General features: G+C 40.0%; 1 protein-coding gene across 2 annotated transcripts in view; it reads right to left on the reverse strand.

The window, feature by feature from the left end:
• Window positions 1-955: 955 nt before the first annotated feature.
• The window catches only part of LNX2 (ligand of numb-protein X 2), a 59,766-nt gene continuing 36,159 nt past the window's right edge, over window positions 956-24,562 (reverse strand). For both annotated transcript variants that reach the window (XM_062487619.1, XM_062487618.1), the window contains 8 exons: window positions 19,500-19,738; window positions 18,251-18,450; window positions 14,297-14,668; window positions 12,640-12,786; window positions 10,271-10,448; window positions 8,324-8,555; window positions 6,504-6,662; window positions 956-3,676 (listed from right to left, as the gene is read on the reverse strand). In XM_062487619.1, the coding sequence (XP_062343603.1) occupies window positions 3,541-3,676; window positions 6,504-6,662; window positions 8,324-8,555; window positions 10,271-10,448; window positions 12,640-12,786; window positions 14,297-14,668; window positions 18,251-18,450; window positions 19,500-19,738 (1,663 nt within the window). In that variant the 3' untranslated portion in view covers window positions 956-3,540. The remainder of the gene's footprint in view (window positions 3,677-6,503; window positions 6,663-8,323; window positions 8,556-10,270; window positions 10,449-12,639; window positions 12,787-14,296; window positions 14,669-18,250; window positions 18,451-19,499; window positions 19,739-24,562) is intronic.

Here is a 24,562-nt window from a genome sequence, read left to right on the forward strand (position 1 = left end):
AGCTCACCTAGAAGCTGTCTGAGACAACTGGGATGAGGATGTTCACTGACCTTCCTTGGTATTACACCACCTTTTTTCTTGGACCATGTGGCATGTATTGCCTTAACTCAGTGTTTGCCATCACTGTTGTACTGCCTGGCATACCCCTAATTCTAAGTCATCAGGATCTCCTACCTTAATTTGTTAATAAATGTTTATGATCCATTACAATTGCCTCAGAAGTAAATGGTCAAGTTCCTTTAAAATAAAGAACTTGTCTCGCATCGGATGTTGTCTGGGTCACATTCTGAGAACCAGGCTTAGATTTTTATCACCCAGATGTGTTACAGAATTTGGAAATATATTCTTAATATATGTTTTTAATTCTTCTGTGACATTGATTTTCCCCTCAGTTGTTCATGACTGTAAATAGGAAGTTTAGTGTGGCAAACGAGCTTTCTAGATTTCACTTAACTGGCATACTGTGATGCAGAATAAACTTTCACATTCTTAACTGAAGATCCCTAGGGCTGTTTGGAAAAGATGTTCCTCCCATGAAGCTCCAGCACACAGATGACCAAGCCCACCACCTCACACAATGCTCTGTGCACTTTCCACTGCAGCAATGAACTCATTCATCTGTCTGTAAACCAAAACTGATGGTCTGGCTCCTAGCTTACAAGAAACACAAGACCTCATAGCCTGCGGGCAGATGTGGCAGGTTTCTTCTGTATTTCTGTACACAGGCATGGTTCTCTTGCAAAGGAATTCAACTATTCATAACTACTGAAAGGAGCAGCAATACAGTCTGGGCAGCCTTACTGCAAATCACTGAGAAATTGCTTTTAGATTCATTCTAGCATTGCAGACATCTAAGGATAGAGCATCCTTGTCTTCAGGAGATGGAACTGATAACCAGGAGGCTCAAGTTTCAGCTGTAAAACTGATGTTTCCTGCAAGACAGTCGCCTTGCATCAAGCCTCTGCTGTGAAAACATCCTCCAGCTGATCAGTACCAGCTGGCATGGAGGGGGAAAGAGGAAACTCTACTTGTGGCAAAATACCATAAAGCACAGATCTTACCTCCACTTCAGAAACGCTTCTCAGTGCTGGGACTAATGGTTAAACAGCTGGCAGGATGAGCATAACCTCAGACCCTTATGGTACATTCACTAATTTATGATAAATCAAAGGAGGAAAAAAAAAATCTCTCTAAACCGAGCTGCAGTCTGCAGGGTCTGCACTGAGCTCTCCATATCTTTTGCAAAGAGTGAGAGAATACTTCTGAGTTATTACAATGTGTAGAATGAACTTTTATTTTCATTCATCCTTCATTAATACCATACAATTAGATAGCAATATTTGGAAAAAAAAAATCTTGAAATAATTTAAAACAGAAGGCACAGAAAACCAAACCCAACCATACTGCTACAAGAGAAAGGGGAAAAAAATGATTCAGGAAGCAGATTTATTCTGAAAAGTTTTATCAGTTAGATATTCTGATCAAAAGCTACAGCACACAGAAACAAAACTGCACAGTTTAAGCTAACCCATGCTTTTGTTACATTTAACATACAAAAGGAAAAAAAAAAATCTAAAAATATTTTTGCAGGATTTTTAAAGAAAAGTGTAATTTTTGAAATAAAAACCACTAAATCTAGCACATATGTCAAAAACTTCCCTAAAGCCTACACACTAAGATGTACTTCACAAAAAAGTCTGCATTAAGGGCAAAGCATACAGTTAAACACCATCTGGGGATAAGAGAAAACTGGTTCTTAAATCAGTTAGAGTATCAAATAAATTTGGTGTTTGCTTCAGCAACAAGGATTCTCACTACAGTAATATACTGGAGAGGACATTCTTTTGTATTTTAATATGAAATTAAACCAATAGTATACATTACAGAGAGGAACAGAACCATTCATATGAAATTTTAAACTTTTTTTTTCTTTTTTTCTTTTTTTTTTTAATTTGCAAAAGAGTAACTTTATTTCTTTTGAAAACAAAGCTACTGGAATTAATGACATGCGATAATATGTCCCAGTATTATACCAACTAAATTTGAAAATAAAGTTCATGCTTCACAATTGAAGTATGCTGTGACTCTCAAATACATTCTCTGGTAATTAATAATACAATACAGAGGTCACTCATAAAATCAGTTCAGGTTAGGAACCTGGTTTATAAATGAAGCTCTTTTCAAATACTGAGAACACTGACAGCACACAGGGTTAGCTCCAGGTCAGCACATTTCTTTCTGCGCTCCACCCCTCTTTTGTTAAACAACTGGGTGCTTAGCCTGCCAATACCATGGAAAGGCAAAGTCCAGAAGTTACAGGTTGGTTTGTAAAAATATTAAATACAATCCAAGACAAACAGTATTACTGACAACTTAATAGCAGGTGCTCTCTAAAGGAAAACAAAAAATCCTGAAATGCAAAAGAGAGATCTTTTCAGCATTTGATATCAAGGCATTTGCACATCTGTCAGAAGGTGACAGTAAGAGTGAACTTTGCAGCTTACTTTGCAGTTGGACTTGAAATCAAAGAGCTTTCCTTCTAGCCTGCTCACCTGTAAACCATAACATATGGTTTCTGAATAGCTTGCTTTTTTCCCTGGAAATAATTTTCTCATTTAGAAAGTACAAGTCAAAGTATTGTTCACACACTTGAATAAAGAGAGCTGACAACTACAATAGAAACAGTAAAAATGATCTTCATAAAAATGTTCATCAAAATTCTCTGACATAGCAAAACATTCATTTGTAAAGTAAAGTCTAATACTGCAAGCCATTCACTCAAAGGCGACCTTGGGCACATGAATCCTTGCCAGCATTGCAATGGGAATTAACTTCCGTATTTCTTGTCATTATAGGGTACAAACTCTGTAATATATTAAAGTTTCCTAACAAAGAGTCCAATTATTGCACTTTGTAAAAATTCTAGTAATATCAGGCTTTTGTCCTACTTTTCTATGAACACGGATGCCCTGCAAAAAAAAAAAACTGGGGGACCAAGTAACTTCTGATGAGTAAGATGGAATACTTGAATCAGCCCGAAATATGGAATCAAAAATGCAAAGGTTTATGAACTGAAGAGATGTAACCTTTGGAAACAGGTTTTGGTTCATAGCAGCAGACAGATGTGTCATTCTGGTACTGACACACGTTCTCTTCGCTGGGAAGAGCGGGCACACGAATGTTACATCTATGTACCACGATACAGCTTGAGGATTTGGCAGAGAAACATAAAGAACCACCATGTTCTTCCGCTGACCCTACAAGCCTGACGGGAACAGCTCAGTGACAGCCATATTTGAGTGGGGGTTTCTCTGTGAGCTCAAATACATTTGCATTTGTGCCAGCAACAGACACAGCAAACAAAAATAGCTATTTCAGGATGGCAAAACAGGTAGTTTGAGAGGCCTCTAAAAAAGGGAAATACAGCAGATTTGGCCCTGCTTTTAACCAGCTGTATCAATAGGGAAAAAAAAGATAGAGGAGATTTTTGTGTCAGCTATCTAGAAAAAGATGCTGCTTGAACCAAAGTGATTCACAACCCTATATGAGGCTTCCAGGCCAGCAAATCACGGTTAAAGTCACTTTGTTCCTCTGCTCCTTCAGCATGGGAACGAGTGCAGAATGACTCATTCCAACTGTGGATAGTCCGTTGACAGCAACAATCATATCACCACACCTAAAAAACACAAGAAGAAAAGAGAACACATTATGAGTCCTGCTCTGCAGTAATTAACACACACACCAACAAACAGCCCTTCACTGCTGGGGTGGTAGGTTTGCATCAGGGTGGAAAGTATCACTAGAATTCGCAAAACAGTTCAATTTGAAGTCTACCCTATTACTGAAAGGCGCCCTGCTCATTGCAGGAGTGTTGGACTAGATAATTTTTAAAAGGTCCCTTCCAACTATCCTAGGATTAATCCAAAACTCATCTGGGAAATTCCCAAATCACTCTATTTCAATTCTAATACCAAGATAGTTCTGCATTAAGAACTGACCTGTACAGAAACATTGGAAAAAGACATTTGGAAAGACCTAATGAAGTCAAGAGAATATGAGATAGCATGTGCATGACAGAAGCATTTCTGTTTGTTTGTATGGATTATAACACTTTTACACCAAACATGCCTTCACTGTAGGAGGTGTAAGTAAAGATACTTATGGTTACCAACCAATCACATTCCAACTAAGAACCTTGTTTTCAGTGGCTTATGATTTTGTCAAATATAACCATTTGGCTTGAAATCTCCCTCAGCAGATGGTTCAATTGCAGTATCTCTACATTTTGAAATGGGTAACAAAAATTTGTGAGGGTGCCATTTGCTGGCCCTGAGAAAATTTACCTTGAAGAGTGAAGTTCTGTTTTATAAAACCGCCAAGAGACTTCAAAAATGCACCTAATTTCTTTCTGTATTGAGCATGTTCCTTCTCTAGACACCTCTGTTTTGCAACTTGAGTGTGTGACATTCCCCACAGTAGTCAAATGCGACTTGGAGATCAAACAGGACTTTTCCTGAAACTGATCCACTCAAGTATTGAAGGCACCAGAATGGGTGGCAAAAAAGATGCTCTCCTGAGCTCTCCCATGTCTTTCCCCTGAGCAGAGGAAGAAGCAGCAGTTACCAACACCATTCAAATGTGCACTCAAAAGTTCCTTCTCTGCCTGAACCAAGGAACCCCATCACCCAAACCAAAGTGCTACAGTTCACTGAATGACATCTCACTCCCACAGCCTTTCTGAGGAAGTCATTTTGCCTTCTATAAAATCACTCCAGACAGATCATGTAAGCAGAAAACTGTTCTAAACTATTGAACTGTGACGTTACCTAGCCCCTTCCTCTCCAGCCTAACATTTAATTTAAACAAAAAGGAACAGCTTTAGAAGAGACCTGCCCCACAATAACTCATGATGCAGTTTCTAAGGGGCTCTCTCTTGTTGATAGCCTATTTTTAAGTCCATATTTTCAGTGGAACAGTACGTTTGAAAAGAGAGTACTACATCACATCACATTATCACCCAAGAGCCTATTTTCCACAGATTACAAGAGTAAACGTGACCATTATGATTCTTCCACTCTTCTTAGGAACGATGCTTGAATTTCCATTTGCATGAAAACGTCTAGTTATTAAGTCCCCAATCTGAAATTATTTGAGTTGAATTGAGATCTTTAATTTAATCCAAATTGTTCTATAGTTGGACAAAAAAAAAAAGCAATTTTGTGTTCAGCCGAGTTATTTTTTCATTTATTTGGTCACTGAACTGAAAAATCAATTACTGTCAAGGCTCTAGGCATAAATACATTATTTTCTTAAGTCACTTTGTAAGAAAATCTGCATGTAAAAATCATGCCACAAAACTTCAAGTTGCATATTCTTGACTGCCACCTTCACAAAAAATCACGTGTATGAATAAGAGAACCCTTAATGGGAATTTCAAGTCCTAGTTCTGAACTAATCCTACACAAGGCTAAGATGTGTATCTGAGTACTAAACCTGGGGGTTGCATCCAAATGTAATGTGTAAGTAAAATCATATAATCTTTAAGGTCAGAAGGGACCTCAGGAGGTCTATAGCCCAACCTTTACTGAAATCAAGGTCAGTTGCAAGCTCTGACCAGGACTCTCAGGCCTTCACCCAGTAAGTCTCAGAAACCTCCAAGGGCAGAGACCATGCAACTTATACTACAGCCTGACCATCCTCATGGGGAAATAGTTTCTCCTCATAACCAGTCTCAAGCTCTTTTGTTCCAATTTGGGCCTGCTGTCACTCATCCTCTCACCCTGCACCACTGAAAAGCCTGGGCTTTGTCCCCTTGATAATCTCCAGGTAACTACTGGAAGGGGCTGCTGGCTGCCCCTGAAGCCTTCTCCTTGTGGGGCAAGTGCTCCAGCTCCACCATCTCAGGGGCTTCTGCTGAACTTGCTTCATTTATCAGTGACTTTCCTGTCAACTAATGACAGGGTATTGCCACGGGGACTTGGTCTCTCAACAATCTTTTCAGAAATCTTTATCATCTTGCCCTTCTATCAAAGCAGCAGCACCCATCTTCAGTATCAGTTTCCAGGCTATGTGAAGGCTTTAGAAGGCTATGTGAAAGCATAAACCAGTTTTGCCCACTTTGCAGAAGTTCTAACTTTTAGCTGTTCTATAGGAAGACAAAAACTAGCTAGTTCTGCACACATACAGTGCACATTGTCACTTGGCCTACAGTAGAGCTCAAGAGGGAGACAGCAGGTGACATCAGCAGCACACCTGGGGAAGAGCACAGGAAATGCCTATTACTTCTAACATGTCCCTTCCCCAGCAGAAACATCCTGTTACTTCCCTGCATCCCACTCATTAGAGAGGCAAAGCATGATATATAGGACTGCATGATCCAGCAGCACAAGATGCTACAGTGTATTTCCTTAAGCAATTAGTTGCAGGTAAGTATTTAAAAGTGGTTCATTATTGTTGCTGTTATTACTATTATTATTATATCTCCCATTGTTATTTTGGCTTACTTTAATCTTCCATCAAAGTAGGCAGGAGTTCCAAGAACAATGGTTTTAATGAAGAAAGGCTGGTTTGTGTGGTTCTCCTCGTAGCCACCGACGATACTGAAGCCCCAGCTCCCTAAATTGCTCCGCCGCAGCACCACGTCATGGCAGCTATGCAGGCAGCTGTGGAATGGAAGCACAGGATAACAAGAGAAACCATGTATGGTTTTACTGCAGGCACAGCATCTACTATCTCATCATTACCACTGTTCTAAGAGTGGAAGAGAAGGGGAGGGATGGTGATTAGACCTCTGTTCCCAGAGTAATTCTGTAATATTCAAACCAATTACCAAAAAAACCCCACAATCTTGAGAGAGAAAAGTGTTTTAAAAGAAGTAACTCAGTGCTAGAATAATTACTTAAACACAGTTAACTCCGCAAACTGACAGTAATAAAACTGCATTTTAGGGATTTCACAGGTGGCAACAATGTGGGTGGAAAATCAATACCTGATGTGCTCAGTTTGCAAGTCAAAAATGCAGAGCATTTGTCTTCCACCCCCAGCCAGTTTAAGCTTTTTTTGCTTTAAGTAAAAATTAAAAATCCATGCAAATCTTCATTATCTCTGTTCTGATTCATCACCAGTAATGAAAATATAAATGACTAACCATTTTATTACACAGAATCTAAATAATTCAGATCACACTTCACTAACTGTACTGCTATATGTTATCAGCCATAGAGACAATTAAGTCTTGCCAGTGAAGTTGGCAATGACTGTAATTTAAAAAACAGACATAGAAATTAACTTCTCAGTAAAAAGATACCAAGTTCTTTACTGTTTAAAGCATAATGCATAGCACAGTGTTAGGAGCCATACATGGGCATCTGCAGCTATTTACCAAAAAGAGCCATATATTGAGATTACTCATTAATACTTTAATAGAAGATAAATTAAATGACAGTTAAATTCAGGAATAAGTGAAACCTCTGGAGGCCAATGCATGGTTGTGTTATTTTCAGCTGTATTTTGCTTCCAGTCTGTCTGGTTCGTGTTGCAGTTTTACACCTTTAAGTGTAAAGGCCTGGTAAATCCATCAGAGGGAAAGGAATTAACCTGCACACCCTGACTGAAGTTAACAACTCTACTAGCTGCAGTAGGAGCTCTTCTTGATAACATGTGATGCCAGAATGAGATTACAGCTGCAGCCTCAAGAGTGTGAGGAGTACAAATGAAGTGATGTCCAGCAGATTGCAGAGTAGTTAAGGGGAGGGAGCTTGCTGCAAGCCTCTAAGAGTTTTTATGTTTGGCAGAGACAGTAATGGATTCTTGAAAAAAGAAAAACAATGTGAGCCTACAGTTACATGCCTACAGTCTTGGCACAGGACATGTCAAGAGTCTGTCAGAATGGCCAAAATCTGATGTGATATTCTGAAGTTAAGTATTTGGTCTCATAAACTCAGGTAGCAGATTAGCAAAGAGACAGATGGATATACACTTTGTGGTTTTCTTAGTAATTGCCCTGGTTTAGATATTCTATAGAAAGTTACATTACAATAAATAATAAAACAATAAAAAGATTGTGTCCAGAAGATTCCACATGGGTAGTTATTGTGGTTTGTGAAGGGATAAGTCCACTCTATTAATCTTTGAGTTTCCTAAGGAAACACTGCTCCTGTGCACAGCCCACTTCCTAAGCACACTGCCAACTGAATACAGCCAAGATGGCCAGGCAGAAATAAGGGCAGATGTGCTGCAACTAAGCAGGTCTCTGCTTCTTTATGTCTCTTGCAAGACTTAGCTTAAAACACCTAAGTAAGTATTTAATAAATTCATTCTGTACCTTGGAAGTCCCAGCCACATTACCCACGATGGTGACCAGCTGGCATCGTATTCGTTTTCACTGATGGTATTCAACTGTTCTTCATTAGCCTGCGGCTGTTCTTCTACAATCTGGACTTCCAGGGCTTTCAGGGCCACTACTGAAGAGGCAGCACTAGCCTTCAGCATGGCCACGGCCTCGCTGTGACTCAGGTTGGTCAGATCAATGCCATTGATGTTCAGCAGCACATCACCTGTTCAAAGCCACCACAGAGAGCACATGAATCTGACAGTCCTGCCCACCCACAGCACCTCCCACACCAGGGTTCCATTCCATAATGGAGTCTTTGACCCTGAGATGTCTGAACTAACAGACTAATAGCTCTGAAGCCTTTATATTGTCAGTTTGAAACTTTAATGTATTGAGCTTGTATCAAATTGGATCAGTGTGATTTATTTCCACATTAACGCATACCATGACTCCTATGTATACTGCCCTGAAAATCTGAAAAAGAAATTTCTTAAGTACCTCACCAGCTCGGCTGCAACTGCAGATGCAGATGCCATGATGCAGCTGTTTCCAGATGAGGATCTTGGGTTCACCCTAACTTTAGAAGTGAAGGAAGAATGATGGCAGGAACAATGCAGGCAACTCAAAGTAACCAATTATTGTAGACAGGTGAGGCTCCACAGAGTGCTTTAATTAATCTGATTTTAATAACTTGTTACTTGGGAGAAGAAAGTGGAATTCATAAACTACTGGAAAGTTTGATACAAAACTCTATTAATTCAAAGAAAGAAATAGAGCATCTCTACAAAGATAATCTGAAAAGCATCAAAGCCAGAAAAGGACTTCCACAATTTTAGTTTTGCATTTTTTAAAAGCCCCAGGATAAAAACAAGAATGTTACAAACTATCCAGTGGCAGACTCCTTTTTCACACAATGTCTCCCCAATAAAAGCCAGAAAAACCAGAGCAAAAATGCAAACACCTGAGTCACATTTTGTATGAGACTTAGTTTTTAAAAGGTTTTTCCTCCCAGTAGCTTCTGTGGCTACTTTAATGTTACACAATGAAAGAACAATAGTGATTCTTCTATCAAGTGTGTTTTTCATAGTAGTACAGAAAAAGAAAGCATACCTGCTGGTGTGTGGGTGTAAATCTCCCTTTCTCAGAAGCATAGAAGGATGCTCCCACACTGTTCTTTTAAATGTACAATCTGTGAATTTTTTTTCCTAAATTTCTTTCCTGAAACATTCTGTAATTCTGTGAACTGTGAATTGCAGAGACCCCATAGGCAGTCTCTGATTCACATATATATGACATAATATGTTTTAATCATCAAATGCTCTGCTATCAATTATGCATGACTGCCTTCACCTATGCTAAGCCTAACCCCCACCTCCTCATTCTCCCTTTTACAAAGCCAAGGAACAAGGACAAGTGTTGCAGCACCCCTGAAGACCAGCAAACTCATGCTGTCACAGAGGACAAGAAAGCTTTTTGGAACCAGGATTAACAGTGATGTAGCTTTTGGGGTAAATTTTGTGTGGGTGATCTGTGGTCTGTCATCAGAGCTTCTCTGCTGTTCAGATATTATATTGAAGAGTAGAGATTCCTTGGACAGAGATGTGGTACGGCCCACTAAATTAAACACAAAAACAGGATGTGTCTGCATCACAGCAGACCTTCAGCTCACGGGATTATCATCATCTTTAAAGAATTTAACCATACATTTCCTGATCTTATCAGCTTCCCCTGCTATCATGCTGTAAACATCCCCTTCCCACAGAAGGTGAAAGTGCAACACTAAATACTGTTATTTCCATTATTGAATCATGAAGAAAAGTATCCATAACCATTTTCCTACATCTATGAGAAGACTTTTCAACACCACTTGACTCCAGAGAATGCAGTGATCAAAAAGCAACCAAAGGTAGTCATGCTACGAGGGAAGCCAAACCCCACCTCGTTTAATCCTGCCGTCTCTTGCCAAACACCCGTGAGGCTGCACACTTGTCACAAAGATGGGCAGTTCGCCACTTTTACTGCCTCTGCCTCCTGCCACTGTCATTCCCAGGGATTCATGTGGCTCTTTTTTCACAGTTATGTGCTTTTCTTGGCATGTAACACACTGGGAGAGATCCTGTTTAATAAGGATAAATAACATTGTTAAAACTAAGAAAAACAACCAAGCAAACCAAAACTGAAAACCAGAACAAAACAACTAAATACACCCCAAAGCCACATTTTGGCACTTCAATGGAACAGTTTAAAAGGACTAAATAGTGGAAACCAGCTTTGGTTGGATTTCTTCTAGGTCAGATCCCTGTTCCCTCCAAAAAAAAACCCAAATCACCAACAAAAACCCCATGGATGTAGATACTTGAACATAGATAGAAAGCTTATAAAGACCCATTTTGAAATCTCACGCTATAGTTTTTTTTTAAACATCCTACACTGGAAGAGGCTAAATTTTAGGACTGCACTATAAAACTGTATGGTCAAAATGTCTGGAGACAAACCAGACACAAATCTTTTGATGTCTTGGTGAACACCATCATCACTTCATTTGTCAGTGCACTATGCCCCAGAATGACAAAGAAGCACCTAAGAAATGAAAATCTGTTTTCATGATGACAGTAGGAGACCCTTTAAAGCCCTTATGCATGCTGTTCTCTTTTGCAGCTGTTATGTAGAACCTCTCAGAGTACAAACTAAGGCAAATTGATGCTAATGGCTTGTACTGGTTACCTTGGGCAGCCTCCCTAATGATTATAATGAAGACTCAAGCTTGAAACAAGAAGAGATCCTATATTAAATTTTCCAACAATTGAATGATGAAGTTCAGCCTGTATTTAGTTCTGCCCAACAAAAAAGCATCTACATCTAAATCAAAGTAAATTTTATTTGCCAAAGCCTTTCCCTCAGGTTATTAAGCAAAAGATTCAAACCACTGCACAAACACCTGTGGTAGCATCTTAAATTGAGAGAATACTTGCAAGGAATCCAAAATAATGAAGGAAATAATCTGGGATATTCTTCAAAGTGTATATATGTATATACTCTCCCACCTTCTGTTGAAAAATGACAATATTGTCTTCTCTGACCTCCAATGTCATGTTGCTCTTTCTGACTGGCTCTGCTCCTCACATACACATTAATCATGGAAGTAACTACCATGTAAACACACCACAGCTTATACAGACAGTTAATTTCTAAGGCTTCAGCCTTCAGGACTGGCTGCTGCCACACAATCATATAAGCATATTTTAAGCCACAAGGCTTCAAAGCCAGCTACAGGTTAAAGAGAGAAAGATGAATGATACAAAACATGAGAAACGCTCACTTGCTGTTACAATGGGCCTTCCAATTTAAAAAGAGCCCAAAGATAGCATTGATCTATGAGGGAAATCCACTCATCCAACTTTGGAACTGTGGTAAGAGCACAGCTCATGATGGCATATGCAAACGTGCTTCAAGCTCTGATATCAACAAACTAATCATGTAGGTATGACCCAGTGCTGTGGCCTGTACCCACAGCCATGGTATTCAGGAGCCTCACCTTTGTCCTTCAGGAGGAAAACAACCTTCCTAGAGCCTCATTTGCTCTTTTCTGAAATGATCCCCACTTTTAAAAGAAAATGCTATCAACGCATGTAAGTTATCCCAACAGAAGTATATGATGGCAAATAGTAAAGCAAGTAGAGCGTACAGGTGGATTTGTTGACACGGTCGACACAATTATTTCGCAAAGTCAACTTCTTAAGAGTAAGAACATTTCAAACACAGGCTCTATTTTTCCATGTCTTCCAAATAATTTGATACTAGCTTCACAAAAGTCCCTTCATTTTGCCTTTCTCTCCCTGTTGAGACCCTGCAGTACTCAGCAGCCCTGCAGCCAGGACCGTGGACTCATGAAGGAAATGACACATCCCTCCAACATGCTCTTTATATGCTGGATGGTGGGTAACCTCTTTCCTGCACACCAGCAACAACAACTGTAACAGTCTTGAATGACAGACCTTCCATGCAGGAGTACCAGCCACTGTTTTAGACAAGGTCTAACAACTACAGCTGTATGAGCTCACAGAACTCGCTTCTTTCGCTGTAGTCAGCAAATCCACAAACATTCAGAAAACCTGCTCTGTATCTTTTGCTGTGTATCTTCTGTTCCTACTCCATGATGCAGGACTTGAGTGCTTGGAAGTCATCACCATTTTTTTATTAATTAGATATAAAAAAATATATAATCCTTTCTTCTAGCTTTGCTTTGCTACACACACCACCACATGAGTAAACCAGTATTTTTTCCTTTCAGAAGGAGAAGCACCAACCTTATGTGAGTTAGGTCTGCTGTGAAACAGCTGCTGGGACTGGTGTTGGTGTGAGCTGCTGTTGTGAGTCCCGGTGTCACGGATAATGCTGACTGTCTGTGACTTCAGGGGTCTAGAGATGATCAAGTTCACTCTCTCCCCGCTCGCCTGTTTAGTACATTAGGTTATAAACATCATCAAGTTTGATAGGATACTGATTATTAGAAAGGGAGGAAAACATGACAGGATGTGAAACAAGGCAACAGAAGACCTTTTTCTCCAGTTCCTTTTTAGAGTGCACACTCCCTTATCTTCTTTTTTTTTATCGTTCCCCCCAGAAAGGAGGGGAAATTAACATTTCCTCCTTCAGCTCTGGTGTTACCTTTACATCAGCTAAAAATCCTTTGTCAAAAGGACCATTTCTCACTTCGTGTTACAAAGCTTCAAACATTAGAATTCACCCCATTCCATTTGCAGCCTCTATGAACTCCAGGAACACATAGCAATAAATCGAAGAAATATCTATGTGATAGCTCCAAGATCTGCAGCTTTTGATCAAAAGCTCTGAACACCTCTGGGTACTTCCCAAAGGTACTTGCAAGAAAGATGTTGCACATGAGCATACCATCATATTCTGGATTTTGGGGAATACTGGGAGACCCAGTTATCAGATGTTTATAAAACAAACTCTTTTTATTGCTGCAAAGCCACACCTCAAAAGTTACCCAATGCTAAATCCCAATACAAAAATTGGGAATTACGATTCCCAAGGGAACTGGGAAATTACAATTCCCAAGACCGCTGTTATTTTCATTTCACTGCAAGGAAAACTCTTGAAATTATTTCCTGAATCAAGTATTTACTACTCATTTGTATCAGAGTTCTCTACGGGTTGCTTTAAAGATGACTGCACTAGACTGCAGGAACATACTACTGGTATATTCCAACTTTCCTAAAAACAGAGCCATTTTCACCAACACCCTATCAGCAGGAAGTAGCAAAGTGCTACATCTGTTTCCTTATAGACTGGGAGAAAGGCTTTCCTGTAGGAAGTAAATGGAGTAAAGGTTTTCCTGTAGGGACACTAAAGGGTCACATACCAGACTGCAACAAGCTCTGGGTAATATTTGTGTCCAGGACACAATAGGACATTGGAAACGGCACCTTTCTGAACACTCAGAAATTGAGTTGTACCACGCAAAACTCATGGAAAACCTCTATTTGACTTCCCACCTGCTACCTGTTACTCTAACATCTGACAAATTACTTTCCTGTTTTAACTCAATTCCATGCACAGGCAAATCAATAAAAAACAAAGCCCACTTCTATAGAGCTTACTGAGAGATTAAAATACAATACATAAATAATAATAAGAAGAAGAATCTTTTTTTTTCTTCCCTGCTAAACAATAGGCTACTCTCCTTGCTTACATGAGCTGTCTTCTAACCTTCACGCAGCATTCCAGAGAAGACTAAAGCATTTTTCACAACTGAGGAGGTGAAGTTCATCTGGTAGGTGCCAAAGCATGTCCTGTTCTTCAATATTATTTTCAGAACATAAATCACTGTAAATTACACTGACGCAGGCCTTTAGACCTCACACAAGCTGCTCTGTCTGGGAACAAACACATTCTAGCAATAAAGCCGAGCTAAGGGTTCAGGTAGGGAAAGCAAATCACCTGTATAACCTGAGCAGCAAGCTCCGGTGTGCCATGCTTCAAGTCGTGCCCATTGATGGCCAGCACGCGGTCGTTACTGCAGAGCCTGCCGTCCTGAGCGGCCAAACCGCCTTCCAGGAGGTCGAGGATAAAAACCCCCGGCTCATCCGTTCTGCGCACGAGCTTGATGCCGAGCTGCTCGCTGGAGTCGCGCTTGTGCAGGGTCACCTGGAAGCTGTCCTCCCGGCCGGAGCCCGGCGCTTCCGCGTGGGCGTGCGTGCGGCTGCCGAACCGCCGCTCCCGCAGCACCGTCAGGTGCAGTACCGAGCACGGCTGCGACAGCACGGCTCGGGCGTGGTTGTGGGACACGTTGCTTATGTCAAAGCTATTGACCTGCAAAACAACAGCAAAAAAAAGTCACAGCGATGTTCTCAGATGTTAAGGTCTTTTCAAAGTAAGTTCACTCGCTGCAAAACCAGCCTTGGAGCAACCTACGTGTCTGACCTTGCCACGCTTCCCCTCTCCACGTTCCATTCTTTCTTGCCAACTCTCATTGGATATTCGATCTCCAAACTTGTTTTTATGTTGGGAAAGATCCTCAGCATCATCAAGTCCAAGTGTTAACCCAGCAGTGCCAACTCCACCAGTAAACCATGTCTCCAAGTTCTACACCTACATGTCTTTTAAACAGCTTCAGGGATGGCGACCCCACCACTTCCCAGGGCAGCCTGTCCCAGTGCTTAACAAGCTTTTAGGGGAAAACGCTTTTCCTAATACTCAATCTAAGCTTCTCCGAGCACTGTTTAAGGCCTTTCCCCACAAAGGTGACAACATGTCCCCAGAAGTAAACACCCTCTGCTATCATATGCCAAGGTTTTTGTCCTCTTGGTCTCCTACGCTTATCTTCCTTAGATCTTCACGTTGTTTGCTCTCCAAGAGAACATGGCATGTGCTTTCAGTGTCAAGCTCAGCATCACTTAAAACTGCAAAATAACAGCTATAAAAAGAATACATCCAAATCTCTGAAGCAAGCTTGTGTCTTACAATTTGCAGTACTTTCATTACGTGAAAAAAACATTTTTTAAAAACTGAAGTCAAGAATAATGTAATTGGTTTATTAAGATAGTAGAAAAAAAGGTAGTTGTACTAATTCTCAAGTCTAAGCATGAACTTAGATTTTCCACAGATTTCAACTAGGCCAGAGTTTCAGACTTATAACCTGTATCAACCAAAATTCGCTTGTAAATGAAAAACAGATTAAACTTTCTCTACCTAGAACTAAGAATTGTGTTTGTTATATGGCCCATTGATCCAAAGAACAGTAATTTTCAGTCATTTTTTGCACTGTAAAAATAAGAACTGACAATACAATGAGATTTGTCAGAAAAGAGGAGTATGACAAAAATTCAGCACAAAAGTGGTATTTGCCTTGTTTTGTATGAAAGGATTCAGAATTAACCATAGAATTTCATCCTTAGCCTTGGTGGAGGAACCCCTGCCTCAGTATTTCAGCAGATAGAAACCAACACCAAATGGTCTATACTGACTGATGTGCCTTACCTATGCCTTTTAATACTCCCCTTTGCAACCTAAGTAAGCAAAACCAAACATGCATCCTCTCACTATCTAATAGCAATAATAAAATTATAAAAATAGATGAAGTAATCTATGTACAACAGCTGCCACATTTACATCACACATCTGAGGGGCTCCCAGAAGTCTGTGCTGAACCATTTGGCTGTGGTGGTTTCTGATGGTGAAGGAGGACTGCACCCCCCCCCCCCCCCCCCGAGACACCTCCAGCCCAAAACCCAGCACAAAGCCACTGCTGTTGGCAGCACCACGAGCTTAGACAGAACCACAGTGCTGTCCTGCTCTGCTACTGCCCCGAGACAGGCTGTAACCTTGGGAAGAAAGAAAAGAGGCACCGCTAGGAGGAAGAACATTAAGAGCTGCCTCCTGCAAAAACCACTAAAGCCCATCCATCAGAACCTTTAAATTAAATCCATTTTTATTTTTAACTGTAACTAGCTAAAGAAAATATATAAAATATGGGACTACTCAAAGGGCACAGAAGAATTTATGCAGTAAAATGTAATTCTTCTTTCTATAAGGCAGTTTAAAATTTCAGAATAAAACAGCCTTGGCACTTCTTGGGCTAAGAGATTCTCATTAGGACATGCTTCACATGAATTACAGTCACAGACCAGCACAAAAAAAAAAAGAAAAAAAATTTGTAGAGCACTTTGAAAATGTTAGGCACCTATCTGTACCTTGCAGACAACACAAGCTTTTATGCAGCTGTTACTAAATGCTGTTCCCACAGCTCTTAAAAGAGCAATACTTCTTGTTTGACTGGGCAAGAAAAGGATGAGTTTCATCTCACAGTCCTTTCTGGCTCTTTCTTTCAAAACTTTACAGATCATGAAAGCCCTGGAAGACATTTTCAGAAATATCCAACCGAAGTGTGCATGCTGAGCTGCACCTAAGTGCACCTAATTACAGATGGCAGAGATTGAACCTGATCATTTGAATACAACAGCTCAGCACCGGCATAGTTAAATTCAAAGAAATAAAGATATTCCATCTCTCCCAAAAATGTAGGTTTTACCCTCTGTACCTCTCCCTTGGCATGAGAGAAGGACTTTCATGGACACCCACTTAGCATCTGACAGCCCCAATGCCAAGCTGTTGATAGGGAAGACTCACTGCAGCTAGCAAATTCCTATTTACACTCCATTCACTGCCATTTATGGCTTTGGAAACTGTAACTGACACCTGCCCAAACAGCATGAATTTCCAAAGCTTCACTGGAACTCAAGCTCCTTATTCTGTCAAACAAATAGAGCCCTTAGTATAAAAATAAATGAGGCAGCATTCAATCAGTGTCTGCAATTACTTGTTGAAAAGGCAACATCTTGGAAACCTCTTGGGTTGTTTTCTTGGCCAGCCACTATGCTTACACTCCAAGAGAGGAAAAAGGCACACTTCTCAAAAGGGACTCTATTTCTGAAGTGCAGGCTAATTGTATTCCAAGGATAACTACTGTACTTAAGCTACTTCTATTGGTTTGATTTCAGAACAGTAAAATGGAGAAGGCTTACAACTACATTCGGACTGATCTTAGGCTGCCAGATCAAAAGCAAACATTCTTACTGAAGTAACTTTGAATTGACAATAATGTGTTTGTTTCAGGTGGAACGAATAAAAATAGAAACTGGATGACTGTTCTGTTTATATAGCACTCAGTTACTGCCACTCTTAAGTGTAGTGTAAACAACCCCTTCCCCTAATATAAAAACTAAAATTTCAAAATTAGTAGAATTTGGTCTTTTTCTACTGCCTGTGGCTAATTACTTAAAACCAAAACAGAAATACACACTCGATCAAAACCAACTTACATTTTGTTTATTTTTTTTTTTTAAATACTACGAGCACCTTGCTTTAAATCCTTCCATTGAAGCCTATCAGTGAGTCTTTTATACATACTGAAAGATGCTGGTCAACTCCCTCAGCTTTTGGAAGGCAACAGTGAAGCCAGATTTAGATGGTTTAGATGAAGCCAGCCTTACAATCCACAGATTGTTTTTTACATAGGACAAGTTACGCCAACTTGCTAGCCAGAAATAACCTTGGGCTCCTTATGGAATGCATGCATAAAGTTGAATTAAGGACCAAGTCCCACAGCATTTAAAAACAGAAAAATAAACTTGTATTTTAAAAGTTGACAACAGATGCCAGGGAGGAAAGATAATTCCAGGGACTGGTCCGACGAACAACATAAAGCATGATAGCCAAAAGTGCTAGAACAACAGGCTCTGCTCTGAATATTAATTTGCTTTCCAACTGATAATTGCAAAGCTAACATTGACACAACATAGTCTGACAAGGAAACTCTTCCATCTCATTTTAAAAACAATTCTGCAAGGAGTGAATAGAAAGCAAACAGACAGAATATGTAATTAGATTCCATACTTGAAGTATTTGGTCTCCAGCAAGAAGTCTTCCATCTCTGGCAATGATCCCATCTCGATAAACCTCTTGAATGACAATGTTGATCAAAGGTGTTTCATTGCCACCCACTATGCTAATTCCTAATTCAATATAAGGATTGGACCGATGAATTTCAATAGTAGTGATCTCTCCTTCAGGCAAGGTAGGTGGCTGTTGATTTGCTGCCAATTATTTTTAAAAAGAAAGACAATTAATATCTTTTCTACCCCATTCGCTTCCAATAAAATAAATCACAAAAAGACAATGTATACAGGCCACAAAGCAGCAGTTTAACAAGAGACTAAACCAGTGCAAATGGATCAGTTCCATTACTTGTTGAAAGCCCTAGCTGGTTAGAAAGGAACTAATGGCTTAGTAGCATCCATGCTTCCTGAAATGGGGTCATTTGGATAGGAATAGAATATTCTGAACTCTTTGGATCCTATCCTTTATAATAAATTTCATATCCTTCATTGAGTCACCTGGGGATTTGCATTTGGTGATGAAGACAAAAATGTGTTTTAAGGGTTACCCCATGATAACCTCTTTGTCTTGGAATTGCACGAAGAGCTGCTGTTGAGTTACTGGGATAACTGAACAAGCCCATTTCTGAAGCATGCATGGTGACAACTAGGGAGGAAAAAGATGAATGCTAAAGGATGGCAAATATGCAGAAGAAGAAAGGGGACAGGACCACCTTCTTCTGTGGTAAGGCTCAGCATTTCCTCTCTAAAATCCCAGATGCTAAAGGTGTTACTGCTCATTCGGTGCAGATAGGTGCAGGGGTAACTCAGCTGCCTTTTTGCTCGAGCAGGACAGCACTCCGTGTGCGAGAAGGCTGCTGATCCAGTTGGGGGGAAAGGGTGAAGAGGGAAAAACAAATTTCATCTTAGAAAACAACTTTTGTAATTTTACAGAAGCTACACTCCTTCCATCACACTTGTGAGGCCAGTCCCACTAAGAGATGAACATGAACTACTGTACTGTGACACAATAAATAAGCACCACACTAGCTGGCACACACTCTGAGATATTTCTTTCCTTCCTCTGACTTTATCTCAGTTGTAAACTTGCACATAATCAAAACCCACTAATATTTCTCCAGAAACTGCTAAAGAAAAGAGCCAAAGATGAAGATGCACATTCACAGTCGGTAAGAGACAAAAGCTCTGACACCACAAATGTTTCCACATCTGATAAAAGAGACTTGAGAAGATAAGTGATGACATACTGTCTGCTACTGTGCTCTCCTCAAAAGGTGGATTGTCGATGCCGGGCTCGTCGGTCCACGCGGGCAGGGCGGGTGAGGTAAAGCTCGGCTCAGCCGGCACTATTCCCTGATCAGGGTCCGGAGATAAACTGCTGGGCTGCTCCGGCCCGCCGAGACCACCCTCGCCCTCTGCTTCAGCTTGCAGCTTGCTCGTTTTCCTTCTCTCCAGAGCAACTCTCCGATGAGAAGCCCCAGGACACCTGTAAAGACAGCACTGACATCATGCTTCAAGCCTGCAGCCCTGTTTGTAGCACAAAATGCCCAAGTATTTCATCGAGTTAAATCGGTCTTCTTCAAAGCCACAGCTTTAAACACAACATAAAAAATATTAAACACACTGAATTTTAAGGCCAAAATACGTTTCAATGGACAAAACACCAATACTGCTTTCCTCACAAAACTTCTACCAGGTAGTACTTTGGCTATTGACTCAATGTGCTGTAACACATTCTGAATGTGGACTTATTCTGTTATCACAGAATGGTTTGGGTTGGAAAGGGCCCTAAAGATCATCTAGTTCCAACCCTTCTGCCATGGACAGGGTCACCTTCCACTAGAAAGTGCATTTTGTACATTTCTGTTTCTGGAAGATAACCTACTGGAAAGATGGTAACAGGATGGTAAAAACAGTATGGTAAAAAAAACAAACAAAAACATCCACGTAAGACAAGCCCTGTTCCAAGACACAACTGGAGACCCACTGAAATAATTTCCTTTCACCTTAATAAGCCAAAAGAAATAAGCATCATATTTTCCTGGGCTCATTCAGAGGAGGAAAGAGATTAAAATTTTACCTATATTGCAATCTAAGTGTTAAAATAGTGAAAGAAAACTCTACTTCTCTAGGAATCTGTAAGAGAGGTTTAGCAAAAGTAACAGCTCTTGACCCAACAGAAGGTGTTCTCATCTCCCTCCTGTCTCCTGTTTTTTTTTCTTTCTGACTTCACATAGGAGGTGCAATTTTTGTTTCCCTTATGCAACAATGCTCCCTCAGCATTTGATGCTTTTCACTACAAACTCAGTTTTGTAAGCTTCCATTACCTTTAATGCAGAATTTCTTTTTTTTGCTTATGTTTAAAAGCCAATAATAGTTTGTTATAAAAAAGGGCCGCAATGTTGCAAATTTATGGAAAACCTTCATTTATCAAATCACCTTGCACTTATGTGCACATAACTAGATGTGGACATCATCTTACATCTGCCTCTGTGGAAGTTTTGCCACTGTCTGATCAATCACTTCTTACAGTATTTACTGTCCTTAAAGTTCCTGCTTCTGAGGCTGCTGACCACCCAAAAACACTCACACTGTAGCAGTGTCAGAAAAAAAGGAGCCACATTCTTGAAAGGATTCAGTGTTTGGGAACTTGGCAGATTGTTACAACAAAAGAAGAAATTATTTATTCGTGCAAGAGAAGAAATGTGTTAACAGAGTAAAAGACAGCAGAAGCCTAATGACATCCCAACTTATTAAAGCAGAATGTTTTGAGAATCACAGTTCTGTTCTGACATTCTGTAAAAGGGATTTGGTAATTATACAGTTAGACTGTTTCAGCATGGATTTTGAAGATAACATGCTAACAAAATTTTCAGATCCAAAGAATGTTGATAAAACTTTTGTGACCCCCCCCCCCCAGCCACATTATTCATACATAACATTAGATAGACAGACAGATATCTGAAAATACCTTTTTTTAAATGATATACATAGAATCATAGAGTGGTTATGGATGGAAGAGATCTTAGAGATCATCTAGTTTAAACTCCATCCTGCCATGGACAGGGAACACCTTCTATTAGACCAGGTTGCTCAGGGCCCCATCCTGACTTCCAGTGTTGGGGCATCCACAGTTTTTCTAGGAAACTTCTTCCAGTGCCTCACCACACTCACAGTACAGAATTTCATCCTATTATTTCACCTAAATCTACCCTTTTTCAGTTTAAAGGCATTCCCCTTAACCTATCACTACATGCCCTTACAAAAAAATAACTCTCCAGCTCTCTTATTCCTTTTAGATACTCAAAGGTGCTATAAAGCCTCCCCAGAGGTTTATGTTCTCCATGTTTAGAAGAGGAGAAAAAGGTAACCCAAATATGCATAAAAATATAAATTAGAGACAGTTTATATTATGACATGATGCATTTCAGAAATAATTCCTTGGGGCTTTTCCCAAAGCAACTGCTGGTCATTTTGTGCTTCAAAGTTAAGCAAGTGAAAGCAGGAAAGACGAGAATTATTTGAAAGGTTTTGCTTTGTGAAAATATTTATCTTATTTTAATGATGGAACACAACCCTATTTCTTGGCTTTGCCTGGACACTATTTATTTAATACAGAAAACCACTGGTATAGTGGAACTGATTGGCTAATATATCTGTCTGGTGGCCAGATACACAATTACAGGTGAAAAACAGCAGGAAATTTCTATCATTGACCATTTCACAATGTAAACCTCAAAACAACAGTCCCAAGAGACAAAGAAAAGGAAAGATGCTATCACTTCCCTCAGTATTTCTAACATACTTTAACTTGATGGGTTATCTTCATGCTCCCTCAAATCTTAACACTGGCAACAGGGAAAGAAAAAAAAAAAAAGAAAAAAAGAACAATCTCTAACATCACTCACTTCTGCAGCAACACAGCAAGGGGTAAGTGTTCTTGCAGAGAAAACCTTTTGTCTGCTGGGAGCTCAGACAGACATGCTCTCCCACACTGATTCACAAGAATTTAGGACAAAACTACCCCAAGCTGTGTGTCCTTGCTGTCCCTGAACTGCTGTGCTATAGAAGTGGTGATTTCTCAGCAAAGAGGTAAATCAACAGTTCAAAACCAGCACTGCCAGAGAACCATGCATCAATCCCTCTGAGCCTGACAGCAGAGTCCAGCCTTTCTGGACTACATCTGTGAGCCAGACACTTCCTTGGGTACCACCTACCAACCACTGCACTGTTGTCGACTCTGACTCAGCCATCTCACAAGGCCTGAGGAGCTCAAAGGACCTGCTCGATGTGGCAAAGCACACCTTAGAGTTTTGGGGGTTTTTAAGCTGCGTCAAACCAGGACAGCACGAAGCTCATCCCTGGAAGTGTCCTATTTCTGTCAAAGCCTCCTAAACCACAGCCAGGTCCTCCTCCACCCTCCCTCACACAGCACATTTTCCCATCATTACCTGGCAGCTGATGAAAGTCATCACACAAAATATAAATAGGTTTTAGGTTTATTTTGGCCAATGATGTTTAATTATAATTTCAAAAGCTAGCACCAAGAAATGTTAACAGCTTTCTGAGCACACCTACTCAGTTCAGTGGAATCCCTTTTGTGTGGCACTGTACGAGGTAAAAAAGGGCAAAACCCCACAGATTCTTCCCCAAATTAACCAGTAATTGTAATAGACTGAATTTCAGTCTAGTACAGTGCAACTGCATTGCCAGGAAAGTAGCAGTGTAGTGGAGACATTAATTCATGAGATGACAGTTCCTAGGTCTTTAAACACAGCATGCCACCTACCAAGCAGCAAAGCCCTGTATTGGTATGCAAGCACATCTGTACGGAGATTGTTTTCTTTCCACTTGCAACATAAAAAGATTTTTGTTGGCAGTAAGAATGTATTATTCACAAACAGCAAAACCATACAGCGGTTGTAACAGTTAAGTACCAATAAATCTCTAGCAGTGCACACTTTCACTAATACCAAATATGTGGGATAAAGATTGTTTCGGACTAAACCTCGTAACAAGTTTTGTACACAGATGGGCATCTTGTGATCAAAACAAGCTTTGAAGATTGTATTCCTTTACTCAAAAAAATTTTCATAAAACAAATTGCATAAATAAGAGTTGAATTAAAACTTAAGAGAAACTGTATTTCATACCTACCTACAAAGCTAGAATATCTTGTCTAGGAGCAAGAACAAAGGCAGGACTGTTTTATAAATCTTTAGAAATTCTTTAATTTCTTTCATGACTCAAGATGCCCAAGAGTAAGATTCCAACTCAAACTATTCTATGATAGCAAAACTACCCAGCTAAAGCAACTGAGTAATGTTACTTAATGGGAAGATTGAAGGGCAGTTAGAGGATGTGATGTTAGGGATGTGAAATTAGCTTCTGCTTATATTCAACTTCTTCCTCTACCCTCCTCAGCACCAGCTTCTGCTCAGGTCTGGATGGTGACAAAGTATAATTTTTACCTTCACTTTCTCTTAATTCATATCAGACAAAGAAGAAAAATGGGTCTTCTTGTTTGGTGGCTTTTTGTTGTATTTCTTTTACAGCCAAGTCTGCTGGATTTCTCATTTAAAAGCTGACTTCTTGGAACACTAGCAGCAATCCCTCTTTGCTGATAAAAAGAGCTTTCATACAAAATTAAGATGTAGTTTACAAGGTATTTCTGCAGAAAAACAGTAGGAGCTCTAAAAACACATTTGCTCACTGACTACTAAAAAGAAAGAATTCATTGTAACCTATGCCATCAGCTCCTGCCCAGTCTAGTGATTTGACAAAAGCAAACACATTAAATAACCTCAAACCAGTTGCACTAAATCATTTTCCAGGCAGGAGCTGTATTTAAGGAAAGACTGCAAAGAAGCAACCCAAATGCCTTGGCTATTGCTCATAAAACTTTGCCAGCAAAGTGACCTTAAGCAGTAATTTTGGCAAAATTTACAGCTGCAATTCAGAGTAAAACCTGGTGCTGCTTTGGAAAGTTAAGCGTCTGGTTCTTAAGTTTCTCTTCTGACAAGGAGAAAAAAAGGAAGGGGGAAAAAAGTGGGGAAAATGAGGCACCATGAGTTATCTAGGTTTGGGAATCAGAGAAGACTAAGGAAAAATAAAATGAGTGGTTTTGTTGCACACTACTCTCTCCCACCCAACAATTTGAGAAGCTTACAAGGAGTCAAGCGGCTTCAAAGCAGAGAACAACGACAGAGAGATTGTTTACCTTTCCAGCTATGGATAGAGTCCATAGGGCATGTAAAAACTATGAATCTGTTGCCTATCCATTTATACAGAAGAGGGTTCAATCCCATAG

This window comes from Cinclus cinclus, chromosome 2, assembly GCF_963662255.1.
Source record: "Cinclus cinclus chromosome 2, bCinCin1.1, whole genome shotgun sequence".
NCBI classification, from domain to species: Eukaryota; Metazoa; Chordata; class Aves; order Passeriformes; family Cinclidae; genus Cinclus; species Cinclus cinclus.